The 12933-nt window shown below is 40.8% G+C and overlaps 1 protein-coding gene across 2 annotated transcripts in view; it reads left to right on the plus strand.

The window, feature by feature from the left end:
- PLA2G4F (phospholipase A2 group IVF) overlaps positions 1-12933 on the plus strand; it is a 341301-nt gene that overhangs the window by 240695 nt on the left and 87673 nt on the right. For both annotated transcript variants that reach the window (XM_078659639.1, XM_078659638.1), the window contains exons 16-17: positions 5892-5999; positions 8740-8934. In XM_078659639.1, coding sequence (XP_078515765.1) covers positions 5892-5999; positions 8740-8934 — 303 coding nt within the window. The remainder of the gene's footprint in view (positions 1-5891; positions 6000-8739; positions 8935-12933) is intronic.

Here is a 12933-nt window from a genome sequence, read left to right on the forward strand (position 1 = left end):
CATATGTTGGTTGGAACAAGACGAGATATAGCATTAGCTTGACAGAGAAGGAGAGACGAAAAAGGTCTCCCCCTATTTGGATTGTATCCCACCGAGGTCATTTTTGTCTGCAAGGTAATGGTCAGAATCCGAGAGCTCAGCTTGGTAAGAGTGTATGTGCTCACAACTATGTCTATACGTCCCAGAAATCTCCACCGTTCGTGCCAGCTAAAGGCACGTATTTTGTTTGTTACGACAGAGCATATACATTGTTGCCTTCAGATTTTTCAGGCACATGTTATGTGGCATTTTTGCTTCCCCCTACATACACAGCTGCTTTCAATTACCATAAGACAAGATATGGTAGAGGTATTATCGATGTGAAAGATACTGTCGCACAAGAAGTTGGGGACTTCTTTAAGGGTTTTCTGCCCTTTTGGGGTCCTATGGCTAATCGTAGAAATATTCGTCAGCTTACGAGAGTGGTCGAGGCCACTATAAATGAGACTGCAGGTGCCCTTAGCAATATTACAGCTGAGCTTCAAGCGGATCGCCTTATGACATTACAGAACCGCTTTGTTGTAGATATTATACTCGCAGATAGAGGGGGAGTATGTAAATTGATCGGGTCTAGTTGCTGTGTTTTCATACCAGATAACGCCCCGACAGTGTACCAAGCCATCTTGAGGTTACATAAGTCCGCTGAGTTTATACATGTAGACGAAGGGAACTGGTCATTGATAGAATGGTTTTGGGAACTGCTGTCCAAATGGGGATGGAAGATTCTGATGTTTCTTGGTATGGCTTTAGCAATCCTTTTCTCGTGTTGCTTATGCATCCAGTGTGGTCCTGCCATTTGTAGTCTTTGTGCTACGATCTTTGTGAGAAGACTCGTCCCGAGAGAAGCGAAGGATAATAAGATGATGTTACAGCAACACCTTGATGACCTGATGAGAATAGATATAGACCTGGATTCAGATTGACGTGAGTTTAGGTTATTGCCTACGTAATGGCAAAAGGAGGGTCTGAGGTTCCATGATTTCGAACCAGACTCCATTTTGTTTGAGTTGTTTAAGACGCCATTTTTGTGTTGGCCGTGGAGGTAACCGAACGAACAAAGTTGCATGGGCCTCATTGTTCGTGTATGCATTAACAGGCCCTTTTCTGACTTGTGAGTGATTTGCAGAGAAACTGACCTCTTCACCTGAAACTGACCTCGCAAAACCAATTTCCCTTAAGTTTGATTCTTGTCTAAAATTGCCAATCAATGTTCAGGATATCGTTAACTTTTAGTTTCTTGCACATATCTTATCCTAATCAGCATCTGAATTGTTTCTTTCCTTACGACTTTTCATTACATGGGTAGTGCTTTCAATTATGGGTTTGTCCGGCTTGTGGAAATTGAATTTGGGACAGTCCTAATAATTAACTTTTGGGTTGGGTTACTGTAAATTGGGTTTTTGTTAATGTGATACTCAGTTAGAAAATGTGTCCTATTGGCCAGAATTTTGCGCAGTGGGTGTACATTTGATAATGAGAATATGGTGTATAAAAAGCGATGTCTTGCTCTATGAAAATTGAGCAGTTTCCTGAGTTGTACACCGTGTTGTATTGCTTGGTTTACTGTTACTAGCTGCAGCTAATAAATTTGATCTCTGACGCCATCCAGAAGTATTCAGTGTCTCTGTATTCCAAAACAGGAGAATCCGAAGACTTCGGGTGTGTCCCTGGCACTGCTGAGTTCTAAGAAAATCCGGTTCTTCAGGGCTTGGTTAGTGGGTGTTGCATTCCAATCTTCTCACCATGCCTCCATAGGTGAGGAACTAACATGTTCACCTAGAGTATGAAGGCATAGAGCCATGCAACTGAAATGTGCAGCAGGGGTGTCAAAAGCAGGCCGAACGGCACTTATCTCCACTAACGACAAACGGGCAACTGATGAGTCTGCTAATCCGCTACGGTATATTTACTCTTCTGCTGGAACTTTTTTGTATTTTCATGACTGCCATTCCCCTGACCTCTGCTGTCAAGATGATCGTCCCTCTTACGCTCTTTCTCTTCTCTTGCTGTAGAGTTTGAACTGTTCTCGCCTGAAGCTTTCCCTCCTGAACTCTTGCTCTGTCCCCGGCCTTTGTTGGAAAATGTCTCCTCTGTTATTGGACTATCAATGTGATTGTGGAAGCATAATTCTTCTGCCCCGCCTGCTCTAGCTCATCTCAGACGTTAGAAGATCTTTTCTCCAGGATAGACTGTAGTGGACCAAGGATGTCATTACCCTTATCTTCAGGGTTTAACTGCCCATATCCCACATTTCTCTTGCCACCTGTTTGAGGAGCATTCATTATGCCACTGCTAAGTTAACCCCACTTGCTTTTTCTCATCTACCTGTCTCATGACACTCCAAGAGACTGTCTGGTTACATTTATTTATTTAGTGGGCAACCTTACACTCCAAACAGAGAACAATATTATTCTTGGAGACATTTGAGTGGGTGAATCCTGCAGTGTTCAATGTTTTTATCTTGCATCAGGTCCTGTTTCTTCAGGCTCTGGCAGACTGTTCAGAATGTGAGCCACGAAGACTGCCTCACTCTGTATCCTGTATTTGATCTGCTGAGACTGGAACAGGTTGTGGACATTCAGATTCTTGTCTGAATCGATTATTTCGTGGGCCACCTAGTCATCTCTACTCTTTTCGTGCACATCTAGTTTTCTTTACTTTGATCAGCTAAAACTCCAACTCCTTTATTTATGATTTTACTTTTGCTCTCAACTCATCATGTGACCATTCTACTCGGAGCAGCATTACCACCCACCTGTGCCTCTTCCAAATGTCAGAATCACCGGGTTTGTCCTGATTTCAATGCCGTTCAAAACTTCTCTCACCAAGCTGAGCATATATGGTGGCTTATTTCACTTATGGAGGACTGAAGCAGCATTAAATTCCAGTTTTAGATTACATTTACTTAACCACTTACTTATTTCCTATGCTTTTAACCACTAAAGCACACTTTTGTCAATTTTCAGAGGTTATTCCATCACTGATATTGTTTGTGCCAACATTCCATCTGCTCAGACCTTTTACAATTATTTGGTTAATTTGTTCTCGGAAGAAATTTGGTTAATCTATGGGAGCTGTCCATCTGCTGAAGGTCGACATGAGATCTTATTCTCTTTTTCTCCTGCTGGGATGGTCTTTTTGGTCACAGGTGAAGTGCATCTCAAGCGACACTTGGCTTGTGTCAATTCTTCAAGCATGGTCTTCCACCATTCTGCTGGCCATCATTGTCATTTTCTCCCAGCATTGTCCCATTGCTGTGAGAATAGGGCCGTATTAGGCTCTTCTTCAAGAAATTCAACTTAGATGCAAGTAAGGTAGCTAACTCTTGTCCTGTACCTCCGCACCCACCAGTGACAAAAATTAGCAAAAACACTTGGGCCCTCTGGCTTTCTATATGTCTTTGGATTTTCTCAATGACCCCCCAGGTGGGCTTTTACCCGGGCATGCTTGGGAACAGAGTTGACATTGATGCTGTTGTGGATAAGTTGAAGTTGGGCCAGGATTTTGGACATCCTATTGTTCTTTCAGATCTTTTTGTTACCATTGATACAGTGGACCATTTTATAACAGTCCCTGCCCTGAAGGAAACTGCAATAACCAGGAAAACCTCCTTCCTCTCTGACCTCTCCTAGTTGCTTTCTCTTTCCCTTGTCATCTGAGGAGTCTCCCAGTGGTTGTCTATGTTCTCACTCTTAATTAACATTTACGTGCAGCCTCATGTACAGATAATCCAGATTTTTGGGATGTTGTCTCTTTCATGTGCTTTCCACTCTCAGATTAGTTTACGTATCCACCAGATTAACATTGATCTTTTAACACTTTTTAAAAGATCTTGGTTTGTCTATCAGCAATCAAGGCATGGATGTGTGCTCATCTTCTGAAGCTAAAAGTTGATGTTAGGACCTGACTGTCCTTGCAGCTACTCGCTTGGGCCAGCCAAGGAGGATCCCCTGCCGGTGCCGGACCAGAAACTGAAACATTTACAACTTTCCTCCCAGAAAAACATTTCCTTTGCTCAGTAGATGAAGGCTATTGTCTCAGCCTGTCCTTCACAACTTAACCTCCTGAGAAGAATTCCTGCATTTTCCGTCAAGAACCATTGGATATGGCCTTCAGTTTTTCCTGGCAGTATTATGGAAATGCTTGCTATCTGAGTCTTTCCATCTATAACGTCGTTAAACTGCTGCTGATCCAGAATTTATCAGTGAGACTGGTCTTCGATCTGCCAACTTTTGACTACATTTCAAAGTGATGTCGCAAGATTCACAGACTTCGGTTTAAGCAAGTCATGCTTTTTAGGATTCTGTGCTTGGCTCATCGCTCCATTTAGGTTTGGGCACATGCTGTTTCTTGTCTTTCTAGTTATGACCATGGGCTCTAGCTCCAATGCCGAAGATCATTATTGATTTGGCTTTGCTTGATTTTGGCAAGCTCATTGTGGTGGCAGGGCTTTTCTCAGTCCAGGGCCCTCAACTCTAGAATACTCTTCCTTTTTCCCCCACTCCATGGCAAATCATGCTCAGCTTTAGAAATATCCTAAATCTCATCTGTTCGGCTAAGCCTGATGGTAGTCATATGCTCAGGTTCCTCATCTTCCTCTGTGGCACCAAGTCCTAGGGCTTTGATGCTCTCTGGCAAGGAAACAAGCTACAAAAACACATGCATTCTCCTCCCTCCTCCTATGTCCTCGAGTGTCTCATGCATCCTTACTCTGGCCATTTGTAAAGTTAAAACAAAACATAATGAATTGAAATCTTCAGCAAAAATATTAGCTATTAGCAATCTCTAGTGGCTGCCAAGGCTGGACAGGGTGAGTCGCATGTAGGGCTCTGTAAGACATGCCACTGCCACAGATTCCTCCACATCACAATACACCAATCGTCTGCTCCTTTAAGAGCTCTTATTTTTAAATGTAATGTACGGATAGCGTTGTGGGGGAAAGAATGACCAACGGGTAATTCCTTAGTGTGCCTTTTGACACGAGCATTGAAACATAGCATCATAGCACAGTATTCTGATTTGACATTATTTGCTAGTTAACAATATAGACTTCGAGGCAGCATAGCATATGATATTCAGTGTTAAGACTTAAAATGTTGCTAAGAAATGTTCAGCATCTCCCCTCTAACCTGTCCCTAAATTGAAGATAATGTCACTTAGTTCACACTGAGATTGAAGAGGCTACTTCTAACAAATCTTCTCAAACCACGTGCCATGCTGCTTTCTCTGCAATGCAGAAGTTAAGAAGAACGCCCGAAAAGCTTTATTGCCTGCTGCACTTGTTCTTCAGAGCATCAGATAAACAAACCCAGACTATGCTCTCACCAATAGCTCCTGGATAGGCATGGCTATCAATAGTGCAGAAGGTGCATACGCGCCAGGAGTGGGTAGTGCCTAGTGCACACAGATATAGCTATGTTTTATTACCCAAGCTAGACCTGGGTGGTGTTTTCCCTGCTTGCACAGGGCCCTTGGCACCCTTGCTTGCCATGCTTCGTGGAATAAAATAAGTATGATTGTTTATTTGGAAGTATTAGCTTCCCCAACAGGGGCAAAGCAAGCCCTCATTGGCTGAGCTTCAGTGTGGGGCTTCCTTGAACTGTACCATATGAAAGAAGGGTGGAAAGCTGTGGTGAAATACACAAAAGGCTTCATACTGGTTCACAAGTAAGATTCCTGCTGCTCGCCTTGGGCATCAACACATGTTTGTATTTCGTTTTGATGCTTCAGGTCTATACTTTCCACTGTTTCACTTGTCTTTGAACCTGTGCACATTTGGACTGTGCAAGGGAATGTGAGTAGACCAGCTAGAGCACTAGTGACGCATTGTGTCCAACTCCGACTCTCAACAGGTGTGTGGAGCAGTATCCTCGCGGCCAGTCTCGATGAAATCTGGGCAAGGATGGCCACTTCAGGCGTGAGCTGGATCAATTCACTACAAGACGCCATTAAAGCCCTAGGTAAGGGAGCATACTGCGGCTAAAAAGGAAGCCTGTCCCTGGGCAGTGGGGTATACAGCATACACACCGTGCTCAACGGGAACCACACAGTGGTACATGCAAAAGAACTATAAAGAACTTAGGATTCTAACGCAAAATTCATGTCTTTAAAACTGATTATAAATTGTATATGAATGTTCACGATTAATAGAGATGTAAACCTCATGTCTGTAAAACTGATTATAAATTGTATATGATTTTTCATGATTGATAGAGGTTTATCTCATTCCAACTACCCTCTAGATTTTCTATGTCGCACTGAGTCACTCCTCTTGGATTCTTTTTTAATAACTGTGCATGATACCACTTCGCTTTTCATTCAATTTCAAGGTCCCTGTCCCTTTACGTATCCAAGTCTTTTAAATGTACGACCTTGTTAGTAGTATGAATGAGGTTATGGTGTGCCTGCTTGTTTAGGTTGTGTTTTGATGCACCTTGTATGAGGATGTTTTAATTGTTTTGCTGCAGTTTATCCTGTTGGGGGAGTCATATGTCTACTTGTTCTTATATGAATGTGTTTGGACTGAATATATGTATGTTATTGTTAATTGTTTTGCAATTCTCATGCAATTCTCATGTACATCGAAAACGAGTAAAAAGTGCATTACACTTTCTGAAAATTGTTATACTTTGAACTTAAGTTCTTTTTTGTATCATTCACCCTTGAGCGTATCTATTAGGTACTTCTCTTGAAGGCTAGTTGTCCATTTTTATCCATTTAGATACGCCGTGCACTCTTAACTGTTCTTAGGCAAGTGACACCTTATCCCTTCATGTGGAGGGTTTTGCTTTCAGTATACAGCATACACCGTCCGGTCCTGATGGACGCTATCTTCCCCAGTACGCTTTTTCCACTCCACTCAAAATAGTGGCCCCTAAGTTGTATCCTATGAAAAACCCTCTGCCGAAAGTAACTCAAGAGAAGCCTTAGCCAGATTGGTAATGTTAGCAGCAAAGTTAGACAGGAGTTCAAATCTAGTTTTGTACTTCTTGAATGTCTTGAGTGTAGGAGATAGCCTGTCTTCGTTCTATCTTAAGATGTCTGGGATAAAAAACTGAAATATACTAGTGGTTCTTACTTTGCTTCCAGTGCAGTGGTGGACCACAAACTGTAGGGGACAGCTGTCGCAGTGGAGAGGTTTCCCAACTGTTCATTATTGCTCATTACAAGGTGCATGGAAGTGAGTAGGGGAGGCCCCTCGTTTTACTCTTTTCCCACCACTGTATAAACCACTGTGCTATCTTTATTGTTGGAATAGACTAGATGAATGCAATTGTGTCCTGTGAAAATGAGCTCCACTAGTTAGTTCTGTACTTTTGCTCTCTGCCAAGTAACACACCCAATGAATCTTCAGTTCATCCATGACAAAAGAAGGACAGAGAGGCCGGCTGTTGTTCAAATCTGCATTTAGTATTGATCCTTATGCAAGGTTTTTAAAAATATATTCGGTGTTGGGAGAAGCATTTTATACTCCCTGACAAGGAGCTTCAGAATAGAGGTGAGTTTTGCACCTTGATCAAGCAACTTTCAAAGATCTCATCAGAGAGTAATGTCTTTAGTCTTGATAAAGATGGTTTAATTCAAGAGAATACCATCGAAACACGTGGACACACTAGTACCATAATCTACGCAGTGGGCTGCCACACTGGATATTGATTGTCTTTTCGTACATCAGGGTCCAACCCCAACGTTACTTTATTGGGATATGGTCCCTTTATGACAATGTGTAGTGTATTTCAATACTCTCATCTGAATTTTCTTTGTTATTGAATCATTTTTTTATTTATAGTGTGATGTTTTTTGATTTTGAACAAAATATGCTACGTATGATTAATTTTTAACTTGCTACAATTGTTTTATATGTTTTAATACATTATAACATTTCTAATATTTCTCTTGTGTACTGGCACACTGCTTTTCCAGTTGGTACTGTATTCCCCATGATGGAATGTGTGTGATTTAGGTGGGTGAATGAGTAAGAGTTTTCTCAGTATTTGCCAACCAAAGGATATACTGTTACTTTTCTAGATTGAACCCTAGTCCTTTGGATTACAAAAGGTCCCTCTCATTTGTTCAAGAGATATAGTGCTGGTTGCCATAGTCAAATGCTTTCTCTGCTCATTTAAGCCAGGCATCTATAAACCATTGTCCATCCAATCCAGTTGATGGGGTCCTTTGCAAAAAAAATCCGTTCTTTCCCTAGTTTGGACAATACTATCTTTTATTGTCACCAAATGCAGACCCTCTTGTTAGGACATTTTGAGACTTCCAGTCAGACTCAGGGAAGATTTGTCTGTCTTTTGCCTCTCTTCAGACATAAATGGTATTTTCATACTGTACTGGGTTGATTTTGTTACCATAATCCCAAATTGTAAAATTTTCTCCTCAAAAATGCACTTAGAAGCAATTAGCTGATGCTGTGAATATTATTCAAAAACAAAAAAATGAAATAAAAACGTTTAAGTCCCATATTGCATTTGGAGCAATGAGGCGAACAGCCCACTCTTATAGTTTCCATGCACCCCTCTGGCATTAGGAGGGGGAAAAGCGAGAGGGAGTTCTGCTTCATATAACATTTGACATCCTGGTCTCCTGTTGATTTTCAGTTCACAATAAATTATTTAAGACTGTAGTATTGGTCGTGTTTGTAAATTAAAAAGACTTGGTTACTCCAACTATGTCTATTCTCTGATTCTGTAGATGACTCCCGGAAAAAGCACTTTCGACATAGCACAAGGCTAAAAACGCAGGTTGATCAGCCAGATGGGATCTTCATGCGGCTCTACGAGGATGTCTTCAAGTCCCGTTTCATGGCTGGCGAGAGCTACAACTTCACGCGGGGATTGTACCTGCACAAGAACTATGTGGGCACCAAAGAGTTTGTGCCATGGAAAGGTGCAGTATACAATGTTCCTTTATTGTTGGGCTGCCGTAGGTTGCAGATTAGATTAGATTGTGAATGGTGTTGTAACCTGAAGTGGGCCATGCCCAGAGGTGTACTGCACCAAGGCAAACCGGGTTTCCCTGAAGGTTCCTCCATCTTAGCTTTGGTAATGTAGCTGGATCAGAAAGGCTGTACGCTAGTAGAAAGTGTATGTGGAGTATGTGTTTTACAATTACAATAAAAGGACAGCCAAATGAAATAAAGAGACAAGTTTAAATAAAAAAATATTTAATGGGAAATAAGGATTAAAAATTATCAAAATGTGGATCAATCAGAGCTGTCTCGGTGGAAATAAAGGACATAGGTAGCCTACATTTCTTAAAATAAGGGAAATGTGGTTTGATGAATTACAGCAAATAGAAATCTCAGATAATTGTTGGATCCAATCTTTAATCAGTACTTATACCTGTTGAGTTATGTTTGAGCTGAGTGATCAAATGTCATTTCGGAAATGAGAGAAAACTTATTTTTAGGTGGTTCTCCCTGTTTGTAATTGGTTGTTGCTGGATTTCTGAATCTGGGCCCTGAGAGGTTGCCATGGAATCTCACAGTCTGTGTTACTTTTGCCTAACATTATGTAAATTGGGTGAAACACGGAGTTGTGTTATTTTACTTTTTCAATATGGTCAAAGTAAGTTGGTGCAGGGTGCGTACAACTGCTGTGAAAGCTGGAGGTAATGTAAATATCTAGGGCAACTTTAACTCTATGAAAACATCAGAACATGTCAAATAAATCTAGTGACACTAATATTTAGAAAAACACAAAATCATTTATTTATTATATATGGTAGTATATCCAATATAAAAAGATTTATAAATACGATTATTATAAATCTACCAATAACTTTGAATTGTACAACATACTAACTACAATCATCCTTCATGCATTCATACTCTTTAGTTGATTTTCAAAATTCAATTCTTCTGATAGAGATACAATTCATTGGCAAACTGTGTAGGGTATAACACAAATCTCATTTGAACACATAATGTAGAGACAACTTGGAAACCACCCGAAAATTATGTGTTCAAATGAAATTTTTGTTATACCCTACACAGTTTGACAATGAATTGTATCTCCAGCAGAAGAATTGCATTTTGAAAATCAACTAAAGAGTATGAATGCATGAAGGATGATTGTAGTTAGCATGTAGAAAGGCGAGATGCCAAAACCTAGTGCTGCCTATCTCCCGGCTCAAGCCTCAGGAGAGTAACCGAGCACGCTCGCGCCAGTGTCTAATTAAATAGCTAATGTGAGACAAAGACTAGCCTGCTACCCGACGTCCTCCCTAGATGGCTGCCCCCGCCTGACTCGAGCACGGGTCAAACAGTGTCCAGGGTACCCCCCCCCCCCTGCAGAGTTTAGTAAATATCGGATGCACAGGTAAGATTAAAACAATAAAAATAGACTATAAGACTTTTTTCAAAAAGATGTTAGTGCAGTTTGCTTCATGTACAAAAAACGCTGTGCAAAAGGCAAATGACAATACTAAAATGTAGATATTACAATTTTCATCAAAGTAGAAAGGCAAGATGCCAAAACATAGTACTGCCTATCTCCCGGCTCAAGCCTCAGGAGAGTAACCCATTGTATCATTGTAGTGTATAGAAAATTGATGTAGGGCATCGGAACAGCCAAAGCAGTAATTGCGGCAGGTCATACTGATTCAAAGTATAGAGCACACAAGACGTTAAGGCTGCCAAATCTGTTTTCTGCCTGTGCTGCGGAGCCACTTCAACATCATGCTATAGCGATTGGAGTCCCCAACAAAATTTGATGGGCTTGTGGGCAACGAAGATGATTCAAACTAAGGGCCTGAGCTAGGTAGAGCACTGTTGCTCAAGCCACATTGAGGCAAGCTCCAGTGCTTGAGTAGGCAATATGGGTAGGAAATCTGGCAACTATTCCATAGCCCTGAGCTAAGCTGAAAAGGTCGAGCTGAGCCTGAAGGGTCAAGTGAGCGATTCTGTCCTGCTGTGTTACCCGGCATGGCAGCATCAAACTCTGGTGCAGAGGCTCATCTTACAAACAAGTTGCAAAAGGATGTTTACAGTTTTTCAGTCTATTTTCAACAGATATTGACAACTTGGTATATCACCACAATTCTGAGGTTGCAAGACCCTCCCCGGCACCCTCAGGTCATCAGGAAAGGAGCATTTTAAACAGCCGCGAAATCAAGGTAGTCCACTCTAAAAGCAAAGTGGGGTTTGTCCTGGCAGTATGCACTTCAAGTAGATCACTGTGCGCGTGTCCAGCAGTCCTCATACGCGTAGGTCCCTGGGATACCAACATTTCATGAGATCTGGTAACCATGGGAGCCATTTGTGATACAGCTTGTTTCAGTAATAGTGTAATGTCTGAAAATATGCTATAGGGAATGGTATCCATCAACGTGTCCTTGATCTAGGCTATACTAGATCAAGAACATGTTGAGGGAACCATTCCCCAGAACATTATTGAAGACATTACACTTTTACCGACACTGAAGAAAACTATATGCTACAGAAGCCCTGATGAAGTTAACAGTTTATACTTACTGTTACGAAACACGCATTCACTGTTTCGATCGTTATGACATGAAAATAAAATAAACTGAAAAAGTAATTGGACACTATATGTAATACAGTTGGATTTGGGATTACCAGTTAATAATTTGTTCCTGCTCTAAATATGCGTTATTCATTTAGGATCTTTTAGGAACATTCCTGTATATATGTCTGGCAGCCAGGAAAGCTTCATGTATGGTTGAATTATCTGAATGTTTTCAAACCCTACACAATGCCTATTAAACCAGACTGCTTCACGGTTCTTTATCATTCTATTCTTAAGAACGTTCTTACCACCTCTGACAATTGGGTCAAAATGCTTTTCCATTTATTGTACTTGATACTCATCGCATCCTTTCGACAATGTGTTTGAATTTGTTTGATAGAATTTTCGTTCCCTAGGGTTTGGCTACCACACCACAAATGTACAACTTTGTTCACATCTAGTGATCAGATGATTTCCCTTTGGTCGCGTCCAACGCTCCTGTTAGGAAATATAGCAGGGAACAATGGTTCCACTCATGAATATTTCCTATTTGATTTGGATCAACACACACAATTACAAATACGTATTTGTCAAGTATGCATAATTACAACAACTTTAGTAAGAGAAGAGATTATGCAGAGCTACGAAACCAGGTAGTATTAGTGTATTCGCACCATGTAGCTTCTTTGTAGTTGCATAGGTAGATATTGATTGTGAATAGCACCGCACCCAGTACACTAAGTGAATGCACACGAGTACGTGGCGAATAGACACATCTTAAAAAAACAAGTCAAACCCTGTTTAGACAAGTGGTGAGATAATTTGAGAGACAAGGTCTAAACTCTAAACAACAATTGATATTGAGCTGTAATATCCATATATCAATCATGAAGGTCTTGTTCAACCACATATGGTAAGTCAAGGTTTCAACCCTGTTTCGGTAATCCATGGGTCATAATACGCACTGTAGGTTAAATTATAGTATGTCTGAGAATATTATGAAAAAGACACAAAAAAATCATCTAAAGTAGTTGCTAATTTTTTAAAATAATATTTGCAAGTGAGCTAAAAAACATAAAAAACAGAAGCACTCAAGCGGGGAGCCATCAGGCGAAGACGTCTTGGATAGCCAGCAAAAAAATAGGAATGCAACAAAAGTAATTATTGAATCCTAAACGGAGCAAAAGTTTCCTAAATGATAATAAAAAACATACAAAAGAAAAACGGTGAAAAGGCTGCACAAACTAACCACAGATGGGAACATAGGTATAAATTGAAAATAAAAAGTAATCAATGGATGCAAAGTGGATATATTCCAAGTTGTAGGGAAAAAGAATACAAATATCTGTGTAACTCGGCACGGACGTCGATTGCAGCCAATAACGGCAGTGACCAGCCACTGTCTGTGCTGAGGTGA

This window comes from Lissotriton helveticus, chromosome 9 (genome assembly GCF_964261635.1).
Source record: "Lissotriton helveticus chromosome 9, aLisHel1.1, whole genome shotgun sequence".
In the NCBI taxonomy this organism is placed as follows: Eukaryota; Metazoa; Chordata; class Amphibia; order Caudata; family Salamandridae; genus Lissotriton; species Lissotriton helveticus.